At 40.2% G+C, this 25,269-nt stretch overlaps 1 protein-coding gene and 1 long non-coding RNA gene across 8 annotated transcripts in view; both read right to left on the bottom strand.

Moving 5' to 3' along the window:
* Positions 1 to 25,269, bottom strand: part of LOC138953974 (uncharacterized) — a 256,228-nt gene that overhangs the window by 170,316 nt on the left and 60,643 nt on the right. The window lies entirely within an intron of this gene.
* On the bottom strand, positions 10 to 25,062 carry LOC138953968 (RNA-binding protein Nova-1-like). Of its 7 annotated transcripts, none has more exons than XM_070325987.1 (8): positions 24,775 to 25,062; positions 22,386 to 22,424; positions 17,581 to 17,646; positions 14,272 to 14,328; positions 11,777 to 11,917; positions 10,094 to 10,239; positions 6,501 to 6,654; positions 10 to 6,103 (listed from the first exon to the last, which is right to left on the bottom strand). In XM_070325987.1, exons 1-8 carry the CDS (start codon positions 24,884 to 24,886, stop codon positions 4,860 to 4,862), a joined length of 1,959 nt encoding a protein of 652 aa, XP_070182088.1. In that variant the 5' UTR covers positions 24,887 to 25,062; the 3' UTR covers positions 10 to 4,859. The 7 variants fall into 7 exon arrangements, with proteins under 7 accessions (XP_070182088.1, XP_070182087.1, XP_070182089.1 ...); XM_070325986.1 differs by having other exon boundaries at positions 10,085 to 10,239; positions 24,775 to 25,061; XM_070325988.1 differs by lacking the exon at positions 22,386 to 22,424 and having other exon boundaries at positions 10,085 to 10,239; positions 24,775 to 25,060.

Raw genomic sequence — 25,269 nt, 5'->3', positions numbered from 1 at the left:
GGCAGAATATAGAACATCTTTGTTCAGCTTTATTGAAACTTCATGTGGAACTGCATAATCATCATGTAATATCCTGCAACACCCACTGCACCGGCTCATCTTGTATGCAGTGGTTTAGATGGTTCTTCAGTAAAATTCAGCACAGCTGTCATTTTATTTCTAACTGCTCGTTTAGGGTAGGAGGTGCCACAGTGAAAACGATTCATCAGTTCCGCAAAAAAAAAAAGAAAAAAAAGAGGACAGACTCACAGAAAAAAAATGTCCATGCTAAAATAATTGCATCAGCCACCTTACGGAACGCACAATCTGAGTACACACCAAATCACAATTAAATCTAACCAGCATCACAATCTTTTTTTCCTCTGTATACATCAGGTAAATGATAAATGAGAGTTACAATGGTCTACACTGTATGCAGGTTACATTATCATCAAAAATAGCATACACGGATGATGAACAGAAACACGGACAGTCTGCTAAAAGTGACAACGCCGACTCACACGCAAAAAGAGAAAGAAAATATGCATAGCATGCACGCTCCATATTTGGAACTTCAGGTCCCCTGCAAGACTTCCAGAACATCTTGAAGTAGGATGGACAAGCAAGAATGGATAAATAAATAAGAGGCACCTCCTACCCAACAAGTTAATTCTCTCATCATACTGATCTCTAAACGTCTGCCGCGATACATGTATACCCTGCACTTTCCCGCTCATACTTATCCAGTACATCTGTACTTCCTTTGGGAAATAATCGGTTAGCTAACAGGGGTAGAGTACATAATACAGAGAGCCTTCAACAACACTTTTCTTTTCTCCTGGCTCTTGATGAGAAGATTTTCAAGACATTTCACTGCCAACATTTACTGTAGTTTTTCTCTGTAACGTTATGGGCAACATCTAGGAAAAGGTTAACACACATTCAGAGCAAGTCTACACATCTTACTGCTTCCACATTTTAATGTTTCCCAAACTAGGTCTAAAATAAGTTAATAAATAAATAACACATCAACTTGACAAATATTTATTTTGTCATTTAAAAGAAAGACTTGCAAAATCATAGTGAAACCTACAAAGGGGGAAATCGTTAAAATCAACTGTATCCCACACTGACACACACAACATTCTCAGACTAAAACCCATCAGGCTCCAAAACCACACGCTTGCGACAAAAACTTTTCATCACAGTTGACTGGTTTTGGCTACGACAGATCAAATTCTACATGGAAATACTGTAAACAGTTGTGGACAAAGGCTTAAAAAGAGGTTATTGCTAAAACCGTACATTTTTCTGTTCCGTCCAAGTTTCTCACAAGCTCAAGTAGTCCGGAAAATAAAAAAATCAACGTCCCCTTAAAAAAAAAAAAAGAACCGATCTCTGTTACACACGTTTCCATCTTATGTACTCTCAGCAAAGCCAACAACAGGGAGAAGACAGAAGCTGTTGTTTATTAAATACAGAATACTCTCATTTAGGAGTTGTTATCAACAAAACTGCATTATTTTCACCTCCAGTTCATTCCGACAATAAATAACAGATGGCAGATCCACATTGCAAACTCTACAGGCTTGCACACAGTTTCAAATACAATCCAAACCCAACCAGCCACATGATTTACCGCCAACACTCACTCTTATCTGTTGGCACATTTAAAAAAAATAAAATAAAACTGTAACGTGCACCCCACTGACACAAGGAGGTGAAGTGAGGGTATCTGCCCCTGGCCAGCAAGCTGCACTGAAAAAAACAACTGATTTACGATGGACAGGGGGAAAAAAATGAAAGGAAGATGCATTGGTGCAACGCTAGAACAAAACCATCATGCCTTTGATTCACGCTACCTCTTGATTGATGCTACATTCATGTCATGTGCTTGGAGTGGCTTGTGTACAATCACTGGGCTGCCTTAAAGACACCGCTGATTCAAAATGTCCAGTCTTCCATGTGAATCCCTTAAGTTTGCATGTGCATGTGTGGACATGTGTCTGTAATGTAATGTATGACCACAAAAACCACTCACTTGAAAAGAACAAAATTAATTACAATAAAAGTACTGCTTGTATACATTCTCACAGTCACAGTGACTTTTAGAAACCCAGAAGAGAGAAAATAAAAGATGATTTACAAATCCACTTTTGATGAAAATGTGTCGCTGAAGTATGAAACTGAGATGAAGTGACTGTATCTAGTCAGAAGTTTTAAATAATTGTTTTCCTTATCACCAACTCTGTAACCATGCAAATGCGCAATATCTACACGCGAGATAATTATGATAGGTGGATGGTGATTTTTACAAAATGAAAAGATGTTCCGATGAGACAGGTTGAAAGACAGAAGCTTAAACACAAGCTTTTTCATACAAGTCTTGTGGCCTGGTTTTGATAATAATTTACAGCTAGTGATGATCCTAATTATAAACAAGCAAACGTTAATAAATATAAAAGGAACAACATGCTTTGTTTAAAATATATCGCTTTTCTGTTGATGATATTTGTGATGTTTATCTTACAATGCGTGAGATGATTAATATTAACATTCTGTATCTGTCTGGAATACATCAAATGAAGATATCACACATTTAAACAGATGTCTCTTCCATTAAAACTAACAAGTGAAAAAAGCCAATGCTATGCACTCATTGTTAATTCCACAACTGAACCAGAAAAAAAAAAGTTTAAAAAAAAAAAGTAAGAATGTGTTTATGCAAATTCACATCAAAATGGCAAAGAGGCTACACAGGTGAATATAGATAACCTATAAAACTACAATGCTACATTGAAGGACCAAAATATTGCCATTGGAAACGGCAAAATGCAGCCTGAAACTGTAGTTAACTACGCATACTGATTAGAATGGCCAATGGCAAATATCCCCACCACCTCAACATAGGAAAGACATCGGGCTGTGACATTATCCAGATCTCATGGGTAGTATCTTTCAACAATAAGTTGTCTGATAACAATAATGTTGAATTCATGAATGAAATGCAAAAGAAACTGATGTGATATTTCTTGATTTGAATTAAACTCGGCGTAGAGTGCAATGTTTGAAGAAGAAGAAGAAAAAAAGCCGCTGAGAAACTGCAATCATAAGGTTATTCTCATTCAGTTGATCAGTACTGAATCCAAAATGTGCAAACATGGGCTATGACAGCCGCCAACAATCACTGCTGGTTATAACAGGTGGCAAAGAGAAAGATCCTCTAAGATGACGACGCTATGGGCTATTGTAACAAACTTTGTCATCATCATCACCGTCTTAAACCACTTCTGTAACAGAAAAGGTAGACAGAGAAAGAAAGAAAAAAACTCAAAGAGAAAGAAACTTTAAGGCAAGATGGATTAGAAAGGAAGTACCCGTTCATTCGAAACTCACAGCTCATTTCCTTTGACAAACACAATGAAACCATGCTGAGGATAAAATAATGCAAGGTCGCTTGCACTCATATACCCTCCTCCTCTCCTCCGCCATTTCTCCCCCAATGGTTCAAAATAAATATGACTCCATCATACAAGCTTTGTACCACTGTGACAAGGTGATTTAAATTATACAAGTATGTACGTGGTTAACATCTGAGTTAAATAATGTAACAATTTGACTAAAACAGGAAGTGTTTTGTACATGTACATACAACTTGTTTGATATACTTACACATCAGTATATATATATATATATATATATAGATATAATACAAAACTTCTCTTGCATGATATAACATAATAACAAGTACATCTAGTCAAACAACCCTTTAGTTTCTTTTTCTTGTTACAAAAAGGGAAGCAAGGAAAAAAAGACAAGTGAAGAAAAGGTCTCATGAGTTAAAGGATGTGTAAGAAAACACACAATCTACATACCGTATACATGTACATGGAAAAAACAAAAACTAAGAAAAACAAACACCTTCACAAGAAAGAGAGATGGAAATATTAACAAAAGAGAGAGAGAAAAAAATAAGGAGCTTAGGGATAAATAGGAAGAAAAAAGCAACACCATGTAACAGTTAATTATTACAAAACACGTGACCGAAGAATGGTGTACTATAACATGCCTGAGCCTCCATCACCACTTATTTTGTGTGTGTGCATATCTGCTTGCCTGCCTGCCTGCCTGTTTTCATGTCTGTCTGGGCGATTTATCACGGCTTTTCGTGAGTCAGTCATCAGTCCCGTATAAAACAACGTGGACAACACAAAGCCTGCACCAGGCACTGTGCACACCGTCTTTCTGTTGGCAGACGAAATTAGCGCAGGGTCGAACACAAGGCTACATCACCTAGCCAAGCTGTGAGGTCTGTAAATGTATCTGATAACCTAACTCTCAAGAGAAGCGCGAGATCAACAGATACTTTTTTGCCAGTCAAGTCTGTGTTCTTTCTCCACGGTGTCGAAAAATGGAGAGACGTTGAACGTGTCCTCTACACACCAACATCCACAGTTTGGGACATGGAGTCACTTCTGATCCATGATCATGCAGCCAGCTACAGTTGTTTGAAAAGAAAGAAGGGTACACTGAACATTTAACACTAAAATATATTGAAAACCTGCACAAAGGTGAGGAGAACAACGGGTAGTCAAAGCTGTCATCACAATAAAACGTCAGTTGTAGTAACCAAAGCAAATTATGCTTGTTGGTGAGTATAAAATATAATTTAAGAATGGGAAAGAGGAAAAAGGAAAAGAGAAATGCAGAGTCCAATTTTCATTTTACGGAGTCAGTCCACAGCAAAGTTCATCTATAAAAAGGGCTTTGCAAGAAGCAAAGATTAGGCTTTGAAGTCTTAAAAAATAAAATGAGAGGGAAAAGAGGATTGGAAACAATCCCCGTGAATCGAGAATAACTAAGATGGGTGGTCTAAGAGTCTAACGTTGAGAGGCCTGGCGCGCTCTCTTGTACTCCTCCTGCTGAATGCGTTGCTGGATCATGTAGTGGGCGCGCGTGATGTTGGTGGGAGAGCCCGTGATGGACACAACGCGGTTGCGCGTGCCCGGGGAGTAGACCCCCTTCTTAGAGATCTGGATGTTGGTGCCGGTGAACTGCTGAATCTCAACAATGCCTTTGCCGCCTGGGCCCAAGATGGCGCCCACGATGTTCTCGGGGACCTCAATGTCCTGCTTGGTGGTGCCATTGCCCTTGTCCTCCGTGGGGCTGTACATGCCTGTGCCCAGGCCGAAAGAATTCTGGTTCATGTTGACAGCCTGCGCCACGCCGGGGGAGCGGTCGGGGGCCTGGGGGAAGGCGTTGGAGGGGGCGGCATAGTTAGGGGCTCCCGCGAAGGAGTCGTTGAGCATGGGGCTCCCGCCGAAGCGCTGCTCCTGTTGTATACTGGGGGAGGAGCTTCCGAACAGGCTGGAGGAGGCCCCCGTGGAGCCCGAGCTGCCCAGCCCCGAGGACGTGGAGCCCACGGGCCCAAAGAGGCTGGTTGCTGATGTGGAGTTGTTGCTGGTGTTGAGGAAGCCGCTCGAGACGGAGGAGGTGGGGGTAGATGCTGACGCCATGGGCATGGCCTGGAGGCCTTGCATCCCTTGCATGCCTTGCATCCCTTGCATGCCTTGCATTCCCTGCATGCCCGCCTGGCCCACGCCGCCCATGGCAGCCGCTGGGGAGCCCATTCCCATGCCAGTGTTCATCTGGTTCATCTGGTTCATCTGGCCCATCTGGCCCAGTCCTAAACCCATGCCCAGAATGCCGTAGGATGCTAGCGTGCTCATGGCTGCCGCGATCTCTTCCGTCGCCTGGTCGGTAAAGCCTGAGCTCCTCAACGTCATCTTGAGGTTCTCCAGCGCTGCCCCAGTCATGGGCCCGCCTCCTGTCAAGGCAGTGATGTTGAAGCCAAAGCCAGCAGCACCCTGGCCCATGTTGAAGCCGTTGTTGTTGACCCCAAAGCCGCTGAAACCACCACCAGCAAAGTTACTGTTGTTCATCATCTCGGGGCTCCTGGTATTCTGGAAGGCTGTGTTGGCGAAAGGGGAGCCTGTGGGGTTGGAGCTGGCCACGGGGCCTGTGTAGTCTTGATAGCTGATGTTGGGACAGCTGCCGCTCTGGGGGTCCTCCAGGATCTTGCTGAGCACCATGTCCACCGCCTTCTTGTTGGCCTCCATCTCCCCTGAAACACAGCAAAGACCTTTGTACTGCATGTAGCATAGCATCTTTATCCAGCCAGCTCAGATGGGCTCCTAATGCGCTTAACAAACAGGCTTCTAATATGCAAAACAGAAAGGCTGACCAGCTCAACTCTTCGTTCTTTACAGCTCGAACAAATCCTCAGGGTATATCCCTGGAAAAAAGCCGAAAAACTACAAGGAGCGAAAAAAGCTGCTGAAGACCTAGGGGAACACACAAATGAATCTTTTGAGCAATCTCTGGTGTACAGATTCACATTCCAAAGCAATCTCTTGCCACAGCCCGTCTTCTCTCCGTTCTTTTTCACATGCACTTTTTTCTATCAAGACTGTCCCCTGAAAATGAACACGTACACTCACACAAAACTAATCGACACTCACCTGCAATTGTGACACACCGCTCAGGTAAATTGGTTTCCTTGGACTTCTGTGATATTTGTACATAGGCTCCGCTCTCCTCCTTGATCTGTTTGATGTAGTTACCAGACTTGCCGATGATCATACCTGCCGTGCTGTTGGGTACTAACACTTTAACCTGCACAAAAACACATTGCATCGACAGGTTAACACTCTGCGGATAATCAAAAACTTCTGCTGGGCAGCACACGGAGGCTGTCTAAGATAAGAATTGATACAAACCAGCACCAAAGTTGGTGAAGGATGGCAGTGAGTGAGCGAGGTGGTGGTGGTGGTGGTGAATGCGGATAGTAAAGAGGCGGTGAGGTGAGTGTCTTTTTCAGTACACGAGCGGTTGATTTCTAACGCAAGCAGCCTACAAGAGCTGATCTTAGACAAAGCCTTTCAACTGCCTATTACCTGAAGACAGGTCTGTCCCCTCTTCTACCAACCAATGTCAAAACAGCACATTCCACAGCTGTTCAATTCTAGATTAAAACTACCTTGAAAAAAAAGAGCTGCTATTACACTATTCGTGTCTACGCATCTGGCCATTCTTTCTTTCTTTATTTGGTGTTTAACGTCGTTTTCAACCACGAAGGTTATATCGCGACGGGGAAAGGGGGGAGATGGGATAGAGCCACTTGTCAATTGTTTCTTGTTCACAAAAGCACTAATCAAAAATTTGCTCCAGGGGCTTGCAAAGTAGTACAATATATTACCTTACTGGGAGAATGCAAGTTTCCAGTACAAAGGACTTAACATTTCTTACATACTGCTTGACTAAAATCTGGCCATTGCTAGGAAAGGCATTAATGTAGTGGTACACCAATGGTATTGGAATCAGGGGCTCCATGAAGGTAATTGACGTGAAAATCATTCCAGCCTGTCAAATTTCAAAGCTCTAGCTTCAATAACATGAAAAAAACTCAACGTTGTTTGTTCACAGATGAACGGCTGCAATAACAAATTCACTATACATCACAGGTTTTGATACTTTTCAACTAGTAATACCAAATAGAACAAAGCTGCATCATTATATGAATTGAATCTTGTTAGCTTTTCAAAAATGAGCACCTGCTGGTTTGCTTTTGTCTCATCCATTGAAAGTATTTATCTTTGTAGATTATCTACACATAATATTTTGCAGCATAAGTATGGCTCTAGACAACTCTTGGAAGTATATTCTGGGAAGCAATTTACATAAGTATATAACAATATAGAACCTGACCTGATGACGGCAAGAAAGGTCATGTGGTTGTCATCTTATTTGCCTAAGCAAGACAACTAGTTCCTTAATAAAGTTACCAGTGAACCACAATGTCATTTTCCTCATTCAAATGCAAATGTTTTAAGAAAAACATCCTGGCCTACTGAGCACAAGCTACTGATGTAATACACTGTACACTATAGTTGGGCCAAGAAATGAAGCTACTAGAAGCCTTTAAAAGCTGAACTGGGGTACAAAAGACCTCTGTGCTTGGACCACAGATTTTCAAAGCGCTCTAGCAACGGTCAAACATCACTCTCACCCTATATCAAATGTCTCATTGTGAAAGATGTCAAGCAGGCAGCTGAATCTCACGGCTCTCTACCAGTACCTAAATACACACCTAAAATGTTTTCTGAGCATCTGAGTAAAAAACAACCTGTTAGCACGGAAAGGTTTGAATCTAGGAAACCCTCCTTGTGCACTTGATTCGACAGGCAATCTTTGGCATCAATAAAGAGGAATTGCCTGGCACAATTCATTCTCTTCAACTTCAAGGACTCATAAGTAAATGCAAGATTTGCAAATCTGGCATGTAACATTGAATCTTTCTTTCTTTATTTGGTGTTTAACGTCGTTTTCAACCACGAAGGTTATATCGCGACGGGGAAAGGGGGGAGCTGGGATAGAGCCACTTGTCAATTGTTTCTTGTTCACAAAAGCACTAATCAAAAATTTGCTCCAGGGGCTTGCAACGTAGTACAATGTATTACCTTACTGGGAGAATGCAAGTTTCCAGTACAAAGGACTTAACATTTCTTACATACTGCTTGACTAAAATCTTTACAAAAATTGACTATATTCTTTACAAGAAACACTCAACAACGGTAAAAAGAGCAACAGAATCCGTTAGTCGCCTGTTACGACATGCTGGGGAGCATCGGGTAAATTCTTCCCCCTAACCCGCGGGGGGTATGTAACTTTGAATCATAGCACAAAGCTGCCAACCTTCTGAAGTCAAAATCCAGGAGTCAGGGGGTCCAGGGGGACCGTTTAGTCTTGAATATGAGCAGGGAGAAGTTGTAAAATTCGGGAGATTCCTGGAAAATTCGGGAGGGTTGGCAGCTATGATAGCACAAAAAAAAAGGGATACTTCCAAACAGTAGAACCAAGTGAATACCTATGACTTCTGTCCATGTCTCATGCACTAGCAAATGAAGAATTCACAAGTTAGGAAGACGAAGCCCTGAGTTTACTGTACTTTTGGTTTGTATGCAAGTCAACAACAGCAAGGTATCTTAACAAAATTAAAATTACAGCCACATGCTCTTTGATTCAGTTTACAACCCCAGAAAACAGTAAAGCAGCAAAATGTCGCAGAAGTTTTCAAAACTGTTCCTAATCCCAATTATCTCCCCTGCAATGTGCCACGTCACCAACTTAGCATTGCAGAAAACAACATCTTCTCAATCTCAGAAAACAACGGATTCTTAGAAAATAACCGATCTCAGACTTGCAGCATATGAAGAAAAGTGGAGGCAGATTATCCATCAGAGATCAAGGGTAACAGCTCTTGTGAACTGCTTGCGTAAGCACAGAGGTGATCTACTGGAAGTAAACAACAAATTTGTATACTACTGAAAAACCAATTTTAGGAGGCAAACAAGATAGCAACTTGAAAGGAAACAAACAGTACTTACATTAAAAAGTTATAATTTATCCGATTAAAATCTTATTATCTCTAAACCCAATCACTTTGGAACATATTTTGATGTTCAAAGAGTTATACATATTTGACCTAAACCAAGAAAAACATCTTAAAAAGAATGCATCATGTGTCTTGAAAAAGAGAAACTTAGCTTACGCTCTAATTATCAAACACACACAGGAAAAGATAAAGCCTACGCTATATGTCCAACATGTACGCAGCAGATTTTAAACATTCATTGAAAAAGAGATTTTCCATTTACCCCTATTCTACAGACAGATCTGAAGATTTGGCACTTGTTTTTTTAGACAGGGTACGTACGCTCAAAATCAACCAGCTTTATCAATTTTGTTGATAAGGTTTGTAGAAAAATCTGGATATTGTAATATATTTTAAAAAAAGGAAAATGAAGAATGATAAAAAAAGAGGAGGCAAAAAGTTAAAAGCACCCTAAATTTTCACTCACACTCTGTGATGATGATACTTGCCGATGTTTCACCATCTACAATGTGGCAATGAACAAAATGGCACGCAAAAAGCGCAGATTGGTTGATCTGATCTGATAATTTACCATGCAGAAAAGAAATGCCAAGTCTTCGATGAGGAACATGAAGTGGAGATGACAGGGATGATGATGGAAAACCGAAATACCTCAATTACCTGTCGATGCCTCTCATAATTAGTTTTGGCATCTTCAGGTTTAGGACTAGGATCAGGTTTGTCTCGAATTTTCTCCATGATGAAATAGTGAACCTTTCTGACGGCTTCTGCCGGGCCCATGATCAGGCACACCCTCTCTGTTGTCCCTGGAAACACACAAAGCGAGTATGGTAGGATGAATTGTGAACTGAGTGTGTATGCTGGCCTTGCAGCCTGTCCCTCCTGCAAAAACGCACGACACTGCTTGCCATTTCTACGGGCATTTCTACGTACTTGCATTGAGATCAGGACTCTCACTTTCACAGAAGATATATGACAAGAATATACTTTCTTTATTCAGAGCCTGCAGAGCACAGTCAATTTTTTTTAATTTTTCTCAATTTTCCGTTCTATAAAAAAAATTTACTAACTTTCTAAGTGTTAATACTTGTCGTAATCAGTCCTTTTTGTTTAAATCATTATGTTTCTCTATCATGTCTACCTGCTGTATGGACAGAAATCCGGCTTACAGCCTTTGACAAGTTCCTCAAGCTTATGGTCAATGTACATTTGTAAACTAAACAGAAGGCAGTTCCATCTTGGTGTAAATGAGACAAAGTTAAAGCTGGGTATGGCTCAGCCCTTCATTTTTCTTTTGCCTTCTCAAGCCTACTTTACCGAGTTGGTGTTGTTGTAGTCAATGGCAAGCAGATCTACAAGAGGAGGGGTTTTAAACAAAAACACAAACCGCAATGAATGAGAAGACTTGGCAAGTAATGTGAACACAAGGATGGATGTGGATATGGATGTGGATGTGGCAGAGACTGGGATGTGGATGTGGCAGAGACTGTGATGTGGATGCGTGATCTGTTGCGACAATCAAAAATGTGTTGGTGTGAAGAACACCTGAAAATGCGAGTGGCAGTGTGAAACACAGTCCATGTCTACTACCCCCACCACCCAACCTTGATTGCTGACTGGGTGACTGGCAGGGCGGCTGATTTGTATGAAGATGTTGATGTGGAGCTAGTAGAGTGTGAGGAAAAGTGGCAGCTGCTGTATCGTGAATAATCACTGACTAAAAATAAACAATGACAAAGCAAAACCTTTTTTTCCAGATCTTCAGGTCAACAGGAAAAATCATTTGTCTCAACGTCTTCTTAGCATTAGCATTTATCATCAATGCATTTTCAGTGCAACCTGCTTCAAGCCACCACCTTTGAAGATTCTTGAAAATAGAAGACTACAGTTACTGGTCGTTCGCTGCAAGCCCTGCAAACCCTTAAAGTTAAAATCTCCATCCAGTAGAAACATTGTAAACTGTAATTAAAAACAGCAAAAATATATTGTGCCTGTACAACTTTTCCCCACCTCAAAATAACCACAAGCACTGGAAAAGTCCACATGCGCACTTCTATCATCATCAGATGAACTTACAGGTACGTATGCATCTTTTTTTCTTCAAACAGTCAGGTTTTTGTGGTTCTCCGTGACCATGTACTTGAATGACCAAGGACACAGCTGGAACAAAACCAGTCAGACAGCTGACCCTTCACCATGTGGCCACAAAATTAACAACAAAAGGGATGACTCACGACAGGCGTTTTAACTCTGAAAATACAACGAAAAAGAGCTTGTAACTATTACTCTAACCTTTCTTATGCATGCATGCATGTCAAAATTCACCCCGACTCTCAGTCTTACCAGGGTAAAAGTCATTGGCTTTGGACATTTTGACTCTGGCTCCGGCCTCCTTCTGAACTTGTGCGATGGTCTCCCCTCCCTTGCCTATGATGGCGCCGGCGGCAATGCTGGGCACGAGGATTTTGAGATGAATGTTATCCCCTGAAACAGTACACTAACAAATGACTTATGTGACAATTGCATGACATCATCAAGGTTCTTAGTGGAATTCATGGTGAAGACAGACAAATTTACAAGGCCTGAAGTCAAGCCTGTTCGGTGTATTTTTAAAGTTTTTTTTTTTTTTAGTGAAATCAAGATGTCTTTAACCTGTACACACACAGCTAACAGTAACACTCTATACACCAATGAGGAAAGAATTTGATAAATTCCTGCTCATGTGAAATAGAATACTGACTATAAACAAAACCAGAGCAAATGAATGACTGGAAAGAAGTAGTTGATCGCATAGGAAGAGCCACATATACAGCTACTTACACACAAAACAACTGCCTACACTATGTAAAAGCTGAAAAAAGCTGGATTGTGAAAGGCCACTTTATCTGGGTTTGCAGCCAAGTAACTCTTTTGTCTTTAAGTAAAATAACAGATCATGCAGAAATCGACACTTATTGGACACAAAGTTAAGACAAAAATGTCAGTGATAGACTTACCATGCACAAATCAAATTGATCACATTCACATAAGGCAACCAGAACTGTGAGAAAGCACTGCTTCATGTTTCAGTTGTTAGTGTTGTAGCGATAAGGGTTGTATGTACAGTTATGTCAGATTTGCACTCTGACCCAAATTTTTGATTAAGGGACATATTATTATGCACCTCACACTTCCACCGTAAAGACGTTAAAAAACAAACAAACAGCACTCAAAAAAAGTCTTAACATGTTGCATCAAGCTTCAAGTTCCTGATGATTATATAACATTACTGTAATTGCTAAATCATCTATCAGCGAGTCCTCTGTCACATCTCCCAATTTTTGCGCTGAAATCCTGATTCATCAATTCATGTGACAACCGAGAACAGGATGCAACAGCTGATGAGCAAAGGAACAGAACACATCAGCTTAAAAGTACTTTCATGAATATGCATAGGTGCCCCTCTTACTCATTTACATCATGATCTAAGCTAAACAGAACCCTGGCCTTAGGAAAGTCATTTCTTTTTTCGGTAAGCATTCTGACTCTTAACCCTTTACCACCTGACCCAAAGTCAAGCTATCCTTATCTGATTCCTGGACGATTTGGAAAAATCACAGTTCAAGATCGGTTGATCGCATGTTGTTGATCTAACCATAGAGCTATAAGCACAGGTCCATGATCTAACGACCAAAGCAAACCGGAAGTACGTCACCGCGCCTCCACTTCAAAGTACTACATCCGTTTGATCGCGAAAGTGAAAGTGCGTGACAAGGTGTGTATCGGGCGGAATAGGGCGATTCAGGGAACGCATAAGGCACTTCCTCCGGGCGGAATCGGGCGATTCAGGTGGTAAAGGGTTAATAAACTTATCAACTTAATCAAGGCAACTAAAAGTTCAGATCAGCATTTTCTTCCCTTCAAAATTCGATATGGTTTGTAATCAAATTCGACAAAAAAGTTTGGATCTCATGAGAAAAAGCCCCTGTCAAAAATATCTGTTGATAACACTTTATTCTGTTCAGTTTAGACACTGGCAAATCAACATTCAAAGCTGTTGGACTTGAAGAACTCTTTTGATTACAAAGTATAAATTCAGTGCTAATTCCTTTATCAATTGCACAGCGAAAGACTTTGCAGTGATGGTACACTGCTGCATGCCACTGCCAGCGGTAAACCCCCACAAACAGTTCTTGGTTAAAGCAGTCCTCCATATCTACCTTTCTTTCTTTGGTGTTTAACGTCGTTTTCAACCGTTCAGGGTTATATCGCGACGGGGAAGGGGGGGGGGGGGGGGGGGGGGGGGATAGAGCCACTTGTTAATTGTTTCTTGTTCACAAAAGCACTAATCAAAAAATTGCTCCAGGGGCTTGCAACATAGTACAATATATGACCTTACTGGGAGAATGCAAGTTTCCAGTACAAAGGACTTAACATTTCTTACATACTGCTTGACTAAAATCTTTACAAACATTGACTATATTCTATACAAGAAACACTTAACAAGGGTAAAAGGAGAAACAGAATCCATTAGTCGCCTCTTACGACATGCTGGGGAGCATCGGGTAAATTCTTTCTCGCCCCAACCAATATGGGACTCCCCCTAACCCGCGGGGGGTCCTCCATATCTACCTAAAACCATTTGTTGCTAACTATGAACAAACAAACACACTTCTTCACAATCGATAAGCCCCCTCCCACTTTTAAAACAGAGTTCTTTGTGAAAAGTCAGCCAGCCAGCTGCCTTTCACGCCTGGTGGCGTGTAGGGCAGCGACAAAGGAAAAGTACAACCTACTAAAGAGTTCTCCTTCAAAAGTACGATCTAAACCTAATATTAGAACAGAATAATGATACCTACCATCATGACCTTCGCGAGTCTCATGAGTCTCATGATCATGATCATTATCCTCATGATCTGTAGCAATGAGAATGGACCATGTGAGGATGACACAATGGATGGATTCGATGAGGATGATAAGGATGTCAGATGACCAGCGACCAATGATGGGACAATGCGGTCAGGACGATGATTTGAAAAAAAGAAAAACACATATGCAGTGAGAAACAAGAAAACATGCCAACAATTATGTCCAAACATGAAACCACAATGACTGCAGATATCCTTTTTTATGGCAGTATGAAGCTACACGTAAAAGCATATGCTTTCTTTCTTTATTTGGTGTTTAACAGTTCTTGGTTAAAGCAGTCCTCCATGTCTACCTTTCTTCCTTTCTTTATTTGGTGTTTAACGTCGTTTTCAACCATTCAAGGTTATATCGCGACGGGGAAAGGGGGGAGATGGGATAGAACCACTTGTTAATTGTTTCTTGTTCACAAAAGCACCAATCAAAAAATTGCTCCAGGGGCCCGCAACGTAGTACAATACATGACCCCACTGGGAGAATGCAAGTTTCCAGTACAAAGGACTTAACATTTCTTACATACTGAAAAGCATATGCTAGAGATCTAAGACAATAAAATAAAAAGAATGTTGGCATGATGTTCAAACCTACCATAGCTATTATTCTGTATTCAAATACAATATACTGCCATTAAATTGCTGTAGCATCCTGCCTTTGTAGTACATTTGTTCTTAGTTTTATTCAGAAACACATATGGATACAAAAGTCTATTTAAACAAAATAACTCTTACAAAATTTGAATTATTTTTTAAAATTATGGGAGGAGGGAAAGGAAGGGAGTAGTCGACACAAAACCCATTTACCCAAAATCTTTTGACACTGTAAAGGCTGAGAATATACAGTTATGAATGTGACCTAGCCTTTTAGCCGATTATTTGATACATGTATAAATGTGTCTCCAGGAATATGTTTTAATCTTGTGTCGATACTATTTAGTTCTGCCTCGTTATTAGCCATTGAGTATAACTGTTTTATCATCATTGCTTTGTTGGTTTTTTTTGACCATTTACGTTGAATGACTTGTTACACATCGACATTGATAGTTTTATTCTTCTTCTTCTTCGTCGTTCGCTAGATAGTTTTATTATAAGAACCTTTTTTAATTCCTATTAACTCGATGTAACTATATTTATACATAAATGCATATTGTAAAGCAGTATGCATTGTTAGAGGATCTTCTAGTAGCAGTGTTCAAATGTCGAAGCTGCTTTTCCCAGTTTTACCAAAGAGACCGACAGTATATTGTGTTATTGTATTTGTCAGACTTGATTGTACCAAGTCCCTACACATGTTGTAATGCGCTTAGAGCCAAATATTTTTTTTTTTTTGTAAGGGATAGGCGAAATATAAATGCACTTTATTATTATTATTTCTAATTTTTAAAACCACCTTGGGTAGTATGTCCTTGGGCCTTTTCTCAATTACTCCCCCCCCCCCCCCCCCCCAAATGCATACACATTTGTGTCACACCATATAACCTTTCCTGTTGAGACCAAACCACAAAGATTAAATGCTAAGACCCATGTACACCCCAAGATACAAGTTTCACTTTAGTTTAGTGAAGTAAGTGCCAGTTGCCCATGTTTCTTTCTAAATAACCTAATATTGAACAGACCAAGCTAGTAACCTTGTAAAAACTATTCTCTAATATCAATAACAGCCTTAATATATATCATATGTTAGATGAAAAAAAATTCACCATTCAGTTTTACCTGTTTTTAAAAGTGTGACAGTAAACTTTACAATATTTATGATACACAGAAAAACTGTCAAAACATTTAGTTTTCTTCAATTCTGAATCCTCAATCAAGGCTACAGGAAATACAGTTAAGTTTCAAACAAGTTAAAAGCAAAACAGGGCAACTCATTAACTTTGGGATCACTCATTTAATCAACACAAACATGCATTTCTTTCTTTATTTGGTGTTTAACGTCGTTTTCAACCACGCAGGTTATATCGCGACGGGGAAAGGGGGGAGATGGGATAGAGCCACTTGTGAATTGTTTCTTGTTCACAAAAGCACTAATCAAAAATTTGCTCCAGGGGCTTGCAACGTAGTACAATGTATTACCTTACTGGGAGAATGCAAGTTTCCAGTACAAAGGACTTAACATTTCTTACATACTGCTTGACTAAAAATCTTTACAAAAATTGACTATATTTTATACAAGAAACACTTAACAAGGGTAAAAAGAGAAACAGAATCCGTTAGTCGCCTCTTACGACATGCTGGGGAGCATCGGGTAAATTCTTCCCCCTAACCCGCGGGGGATACAAACATGCATGGTTTCACAACAAAAAGGATATTATACATAACACCGGCAACCTTCTGTCATACCAGTCTGTATCGATTAACAAATCTGTACTTATGAAAATGTAACACACCCTCCCTCACCAACTTCTCTTTCATTCTTGTTTAATTTAAAACATAATTTACTGCACGTAATATGCACTTCGTGTGATTCTGCACAGCACAGAAACTTCAATGAAATTTCTTTTTTTTTCAGATACATTCCTTTTTGTGTAAACAATCATGTTTACCACCACAGATCTGTCTAAGGTTTTACACATGATAAGAGCATTCTTTAACTTAAAAACTTGCCAAAAAATCCGCAGCTTTGCTGCTTCCTGTGCACTGTGAAACCCATATAAATTTGTAAAATCAATTCAGTAATTTCAGACAAATATCCCTGCTCTGTACAGAAAGCAGCCAGCTCTTTGATTTTTGGTTCAGGTCCAAGTTAAAGAATGCTCTTGTTCCATGTAAAAGGCTAGAGAGATCTGTGGTATGCATGATTGCTTACGTGAGAAGGACTGAACCTTCAGGTGCCCAATTCTTTGCCCAAGAACAACGCCACACAAAGACATGCAGGTAGCAAAATGCCACACAGAGGTTTTTTTTAGAACATTTTAGTTTGGTTCAAAAGGTGAAAGAAATTCCAAATTAAATTCTCACAAACACAAGTTCCCCCCCCCCCCCCCCCCCCCCCCTCCTCAACCTTCTGGGCATATTTCCAGCCAGAAACCTAAAATATATTTCAATGAGAATGAAGGCAATGTCCATAAAGTCAGTCCCAACCACAAGTGTGACAACATAAAATAATTACACAGGATAACATATCATCGACGAAATTATCATAAAAATTAAATGGGTTCAAAAAGCAAGTCATACCATATACGTACAATATTTTATATGTGCACAACACCAATGGCAGAAAGCCTCGATCTTGTAATGGATACTAACCAGATGATTCGCTATGCTGGGTGAGGGAGGAATCCAAGTCCGCTTGTTCCAATACATTGGTACTGTCTGTTCAACAACAAAAACCAAACAAAGGGCTCGTTTTGCTTCATACGCTTCAAAAACGAGTCTCTTTCCTTTAACTCAGAAACAGAGAATATAAATGTTTCCATGTACCAGGCCAGTCTCATCTCAAACTGCCGAAGCAGCAAAAAGAGTTCGAAGAGTAAACTTTTCAGTTTGACCCTAATGAAGAAACTTTACACTGGTGTTACTGCCGGGTCTTGAAACACAAAACCCTTATTTAGTTCTACCTCCTGAAGTAATTCAGATTGAAAGGAGATAGGTGGAGCTTTCATTCAAACTGATGCTTGCCTTCTAAAATAGAAAGAAGCTGCTCTCTGCCAAAACCCTTCCTCCTAGTCCCAATGTCAAACAGACTTTCTTGTGCCATTGGCTTGAAAAAACCCAAATTTTACGAGCATGGATACTCTTTTGAACCTACCAAGCCGCTCACACTGTTACAGGTTATAATTTGAACAGAAAGCGGTTAAGAAGACCAAAGAATTTTGAATAATATTTATAGTGGCAGTGGTCTGCTTTCAAACTAAACATCCCTGTGATGTGAGGGAAAGGGTGCACAGGAACGGGAACGATTAAATAATATCAATGAACCAAACGTCACTCCATCCTAACAGAAAGTATATAAATGTTTCCAACTTCAAACATCTCAGCCCTACCAAAAAAAGTACCATCTAGTATCTACCCTTCCCCTGTTTCAAAAATAAGCAGACAGTTTGTCAAACTCTCAACAAGAAGGGCAAAGCCCATACGACTCACATGCTTGACCTTGACCTTTACATGACCTTGACCCTCAGGGTCAAGGTCAAATAACTAAACCTAGCAATGACATCATACACTAAGAACTGCTTTACACATTTTTCCTACCAAAATACATGTGACCTTGACCCAAGGTCATCCAAGGTCATGCAACACAAAGCTGTTAATTCAAGACATAGGAAGTACAATGGTGCTTATTGGCTCTTTCTACCATGAGATATGGTCACTTTTAGTGGTTCACTACCTTATTTTGGTCACATTTCATAAGGGTCAAAGTGACCTTGACCATATGTGACCAAATGTGTCTCATGATGAAAGCATAACATGTGCCCCACATAATTTTTAAGTTTGAAACAGTTATCTTCCATAGTTCAGGGTCAAGGTCACTTCAAAATATGTATACAATCCAACTTTAAAGGACCCTTGCGACCTTGACCTTGAAGCAAGGTCAACCAAACTGGTGTCCAAAGATAGGGCTTACATTGCCCTGTATAGCATACATAGCTAAGGTTGCCATTCTCGATAACTTCAGAAAAAAATGCGAAAATGTGAAAAATGGTCATTTTTAAGACAACAATTACGGCCCCTGTGACCTTGAACTTGAAGTGAGGTCAAGTTGCCGCACATGTTTTTTGAGATCTTGTAACCATACACCATCAGGCCACATCAGGTGTTGATAGACTTAATAGTGTCCAAGAAATATCCAACGTTAAAGTTTTCCGGACGGACGGACGGACGCCGGGACGGACGACTCGGGTGAGTACATAGACTCACTTTTGCTTCGCATGTGAGTCAAAAATGATGTATTCAATAATGAACGTCTTCACACATGTAGTATAACAGACATGGCTGTGGGGAAATACATTATTTTCTTGTACGCAACAGAAAGGTCTTCTAATGAGCCCTAGAGAATAAATGTATGAGTGCTGTCTATTCAAACTAAGCTATAACGGTTAAGCCCTAGTTATCCTGCACCCTTATACAACTGTTTCACCTGTGAAACCAGATTGACTTCAAGTTCAAACTCGAAGTAGTAATCATAAGTCTAACGGTTCGCCCCCACCCCCCCCCCCCCCCCCTATAATTTCTGAAAAAGGATCTATGAGTATGACATATCAAAACTGCTCCTTTCACCAGTTGAAAAAAAATGCTGCTAATCATAAACATTTCCTCCCATGACATAACATTTGTCCCTGCTGTGAAAAATGCACAGTTTCAACTTCATGTCAATGGGAGTTCATCATTCATGCCCTTTTCACAAACTGAATGCAAGAATTAAGATGCCTCTGAAAACTAGAAATCATTCTTAACCACTTGAAACCACCTTTTTGTCCACAAATTCTAAGTCTACACTGCAAACATGCATTGACGCATTCAAGCGCGCACACACACCTGCACATACACTCTCACATCAAACACATGCAAACAAAAGGTTCTTACTTTCCAAATTATCAAGTGTTAAGGGAACAGGAGGGAGTTTTCACCACTTCAAAACCACAAGACATACTGAACGTAACTGGTTACTAACCAACCAAATGATTTTCCATTATAAAAGTTCCAAGCTTTTCAAGCAAACATGAAAGTTTTACAATAAAGTTCTCTAAGCATCAAATCTATTTTAGTTTATACCCATTTTCACTCATTTCCGTCCAAACTAACAACTATTAGTATTAGTAGTATTGAAAGTGACAGAATACAAGTCCTGAGATGCATGTTTTTTGAGAAGACTGTCCAAAATGTAAACAAATATAAATACCACCCCCCCCCCCCCCCCCCCCCCCACACACATCATATGCCACTATTGAGCATCGTTCAATTATAAAAAAGAAATCAACGAAAGTGTAAAAGGAAATAAATCCAATAAGTAAATGATTCCCAAAAAAACAAACAGAAAAAAGAAACTGATGGTAAAGCAGTTTGGAAGGAAACCTGTTGTGATTATTTTAGCTGATATAGCCAACTTTGATATGACTGGAGCAGTGAAGAGTGGTGAGAGCTAGTCAAATGCATGAAATTTCTGATTTGTCATGTCCATGTCCACAAACAAAATGATTTCGATTTCCAAGGAGATGAGACTGACCTGTATAATGGAACAATGCATCAATTGGAAGAAATGACTGACTTCAATACAGTGAAATTCACAGCTAAGTAACACAGCATTATTTAACATGAAAATGTGTCAAAAATAGTGCGATAAACAAACAGTTTCCATATATATACACAATATGATTATGAGGAATAAATCCAAATATGTAACATGAAATGGAGATACACTATTTCACAATGAAAATATTTGATAATTGACAATGACTGATCAATGATACTGACACTATTCCTCAATGAAATATTTAACAACTGACAATGATTGATCAATGTTACTGATGTGACAAAAGAAAATTACATGTACAGTGTATACTAAATCATAGACTCATACTGTTATAGATGAACAATGATGTCAACCTTCTGTCATTTCATGACCACTTAAAACTGTCTTCTGTCCAAAATTATACAAGAAGTCAAAACACAGTACCAATTGTACTTGAAGAGTGATTTGCTGACCACTACCGAAGTCCTGTTTAAATGTAAAAACAATTGTAAGTGTAACACCAAATCCCAAAACCCTTTATTGTTGCAAGTCCCTGAACTACCAAGCGAGACATTTGTGTCGATGGATGGTGCTCGTTTCCCATCTACTTGTCCGGCCCATTAATTTCCTTCCAAAGTTTCAAAAGTTGAGCTCTTCTGATCAAGTGTACTGCCAAATGCAGAACTTTGACAGAAACTTTTCCAATAATCTAAACTTCTTAGCTAAAGGTCAAATTTATTCAAAATGTCCTGTTGGGATGGCATGGGTAAGGGTGAGGGGGCACTGCTCCATCCCTATCACCCTCATTACTTTTTGTGGTTCTCCTTCCCTATCACCCTCAAATTACTTTTTGTGGTTCTCCTTCCCTATCACCCTCAGATTACTTTTTGTGGTTCTCCTTCCCTATCACCCTCAGATTACTTTTTGAAGTTCTTCCCTATCAGTATCATTACTTTTTGTGGTTCTCCTTCCCTATCACCCTCAGATTACTTTTTGAGGTTCTCCTTCCCTATCACCCTCAAATTACTTTTTGTGGTTCTCCTTCCCTATCACCCTCAGATTACTTTATGTGGTTCTCCTTCCCTATCACCCTTAGATCACTTTTTGTAGTTCTCCTTCCCTATCACCCTCAGATTACTTTTTGTGGTTGACACCACATCTCCTGAACAACCTAGTCCCATCACAATTTATTTCCTTCATTTTGTTAATTTTATTAAAATTTGACCCATGCTTCGTTTTGCAAATATAACAGGATTTCCTCAATTTTGTCCTTTTGGTGAACTCAAACCTAAAACCACTCAACACCCTCTAATTGTGTATACAGTATTGGCGTTAACCGGTAATTACCGGTATTTTACTGGTTGAAATGAGAAAATACCGGAAAATAATTGGCTGCCGGTATAACCCACCGGTTGATTTTTAGAACTACCGTTTTTTTCGCTGGTAAAACAACAAAACCAGTACTCTGAGTTGGACTCTTACTGGTTCCAATGACCAGCCTACCTTTTTTTTCTGGATAGTTTTAATCATAAAAGTTTCTGTACCAGTTTGAAAAAATATTAGCGCCATCACTGGTATAGCTATATTGAACTTGATGAATATGCTTTACCCTGAAGGAAAGTTGATGGATATTTTCTACTCTGAAGAAACATTTCAGCTGAACATTTACAACCCCATTGGGTGTCGTGATAAAGTCTTGCCCCAATACTTGTTCAAGCCATAAACTGATAAAGTTAACAATTCTCCCAGCTTTCTAGGGTGGACAGTGAAGAAACAGGATGGGTCAGTCAGAAGCAGTCAGCAAATCACTCTGTGTGATGAGTGCGAGTGTGTGTGTACGAGGGATCTGTCTGTCCGTCTGGGGCTAGGTCTGCCAGCCTACCTCCTTCCCCTGAGGATGAATAGCTTGAATGGGAGGGGCCTGTGGAAAAGTCAGAAACAAGACAAAAATTCATACACAACGGTCAACATTTTTCGCTTTAACGCATTTTGTTTTCGTCACTTTTGTGTCAATGCCAGCTCGCATGTTCTGCATGGTTCCTATCGCACGCCAGTCTTTTTCTTCCCTTTACTGAAGCCTTTGAGTTTGAGCATTAGCTGAAGAAATGCGGTTAGATCTGTTTAAACGACTTACTTTTTGGTCCTCCACATTAGGTTATTAAAAGAGTTCCCCCGACGTGTAAAATATGCATGCTCTGACTACTGGTCAGACAAGAGAGGAGGGTAAGAATGATCATGTGTATGCATGTGTTTATGTCAAGTTACGTACAAACAAAATGTGCATAAACTATCACAATTTACACATATGTATGGGTGTATATTAATTGAATGTAACTGTAAGTGCACTTGCTTCCGTGCGAATGTATTTCCATTGTAATTTTTGGTATACAGTATGTGTACATATGTACCTGTGTGGATACGTCTTTGTGTGTGTGCACGCATGTATGTGCCCATGCAACTGTGTATTATAAGCGCAAATCTCCATCTGTGTGGCTGTGTCTGTAAGTGTATGTACATGTATGTGGGTGTGTCCACACATAAGTCTGAGTGCGGGCAAATGTTCATGAATGCTAAGTAGTAGTACTAGTAGTAGTACTAATACCTTTTTCAGCAGAACCAGCACATATTTTTTATCCAGTGGGGGGAAAGTCCTAACTCAACCCTACACAAGTTTCAGTTTATTGCACTGCTAAAGCAAGATGAAAATTGGCCTTACACCAGAAAAGTGTTGATCACCCAAGTAGATTAGTGTACAGTACAGTACAGTACAGGGGACAAGGTCACCAGTACAGACAGCAGAGGTTATGAATGAACACAAATGTCTAAAACGGATGAGACTACAAAAATCAAGTGGAGGTGACATGAGGCTGAGAGTTTGGAAGAAAAAGGCTGTGTCAAAATGAAGTGTGATAAACAGTGCTGATCAATGAAAGCAACGGCTCTGTTCAATACTGTGTCTGGCTACGAGTGAAAGCAGAGACAAGCAGTTGACATGAATCAATGGCATGTTTCAGTCCAGATTTTTGTAGTAGCAGAACATATGACTGGCAAGACATGCAATTCAATGAGTGACAAATGTAAACATGACAACCATACAGATAATCAATGTCAAATATGGCAAGATACATCCCTAACATAAGGTGCAGCTTCAATCAAACAACAGGGATCACTTGTTCTCTAGAACAAGACAAAACATTTAACATTTGCAAGAAAGGATTTTCTCCAGAAAATGTTCTGATTGACAGAAGCATAAACTGTACAAATTAAAAAAAGTTGCATCATCACCATGATCGCTGTACCCAATACGGAGAGCTGCCATTTGATGGAGCAGCATGTTGTCTCTCTGAATTCCACCTGTGAGATCACCAACTACAAGCACTGTCTAGACATTGCCACTGCTGCATGGTTCCATTCCCAGCACTAGGTTTGAACTATCTAGCACAAATAGTGAATGGTAAAGGTTTTCTTTAGAAACAAATTCAGATTGTAGAATTCGATGAGCAAAGCTGACACGTGGGCAGCAATCGAACATCCTATTATAACTGGGCCGGTGGGAGTGGATGGAATCTAGCGAACGTACGACTACCGAGTTCAGGCGAGGTCGTTTTGATTGCAAACACTTCATTATGGCTAGACTCAGCCAAACTGCTGAGAATATGAACTGTACCTTGCCATATGGAATAGCTGGAATCGTCTCGGCGATGCAACATGTTTCTTTCAACCTAAATCTAGCAGGAATTTAGGTCGGTCAGCGTCATAATTTGCGAAGTGTATCGTGTCCTTCGCAGCATGGCGGAGGTGACCGACAGGGAAAATGTTCCACTCGTTATAACACGCTTACTAGACTGTCGAATAATTCGCAGAAAAATACGGACTGATATTATTTCTCTCACATATCCTTGTTGTGATCTCGTATTTTCATACCTGGGATTTAATTAAAATGTAACAAATTAGACACATGTTCGTACATGAATTTCCTGACTTAGGATCGACCCCCGTCATTCCTCTTGCAAAAGAGTGGACAGTTTGTGGATCAACGATGCATAGGCTACTGATGCAACTTGCATGGGTTTTAAGACACAATATTTAATATTTCTTCATTTTTGATCATATTATTTATAGAACGCTCTGTGTAGAATTCCAAAAATTTTTACGCAGCCAACGGACGTATGCCGGCTACCAGAGCCGCCATCTTGGCAGAACGCAGACATCCTTTCGTGCAAATGTTGACATTTCACAACTAAATCAACGAAAAGAGAATTCAACTGCACCTTGATTTGATCGTTTGGTGACCCCATTATCTGTATCTCCATCTAAAGGCCGTTTTCTTGAGTCAGACGTGTCCATTTCAGAGCCATTCATGCCGTCGTAGTTCATTGCCATCGCACTACTCGCCCAGTTCTCGTCGGGTAACGCAGTAGACGGTAAGCCTGGTGGAAGAGTCACGAGACTTGATAGGGAACGTCCACATTCGCAGAAACTAATTTATTTTAACTTCTGATTGTGGAACAAAGTACTGAAACAAAAACCCAACAGCATTTTTTCACTGCCGAAACCGAGAAACTACCACTTGCAAGCCATTGTCAGCGACAAACACCTTGCATGTGACGGGTTGCTTGGCTCGTGCAAAGCCCCGCCCCCTTTTTTTCTGTTCGATACTCAGTGCGGCGAGTGCGAAAGCCGTCGGGCCCACTATATTAAGGATTATAATGACAGAATCAATTTTGCGTGGATAAAGTACGACCAGGGACGCCAATCCTTAGGTA

Source organism: Littorina saxatilis, linkage group LG17, assembly GCF_037325665.1.
Source record: "Littorina saxatilis isolate snail1 linkage group LG17, US_GU_Lsax_2.0, whole genome shotgun sequence".
Taxonomy (NCBI): domain Eukaryota; kingdom Metazoa; phylum Mollusca; class Gastropoda; order Littorinimorpha; family Littorinidae; genus Littorina; species Littorina saxatilis.
This window is presented reverse-complemented; position numbering and strand designations above follow the sequence as displayed.

Excerpts from the sequence above, each read along its gene's own strand:
- LOC138953968 (XM_070325986.1), bottom strand. The coding sequence starts at position 24,886 with ATGGCAATGAACTACGACGGCATGAATGGCTCTGAAATGGACACGTCT. Across the intron at positions 17,647-22,385 it reads TTCATCCTCAGGGGAAGGAG|ACAGTACCAATGTATTGGAA; the intron begins GTAGGCTGGCAG and ends GTTGTTGAACAG. Across the intron at positions 6,655-10,084 it reads GGCATCGACAGGTAATTGAG|GTTAAAGTGTTAGTACCCAA; the intron begins GTATTTCGGTTT and ends GTTTTTGTGCAG.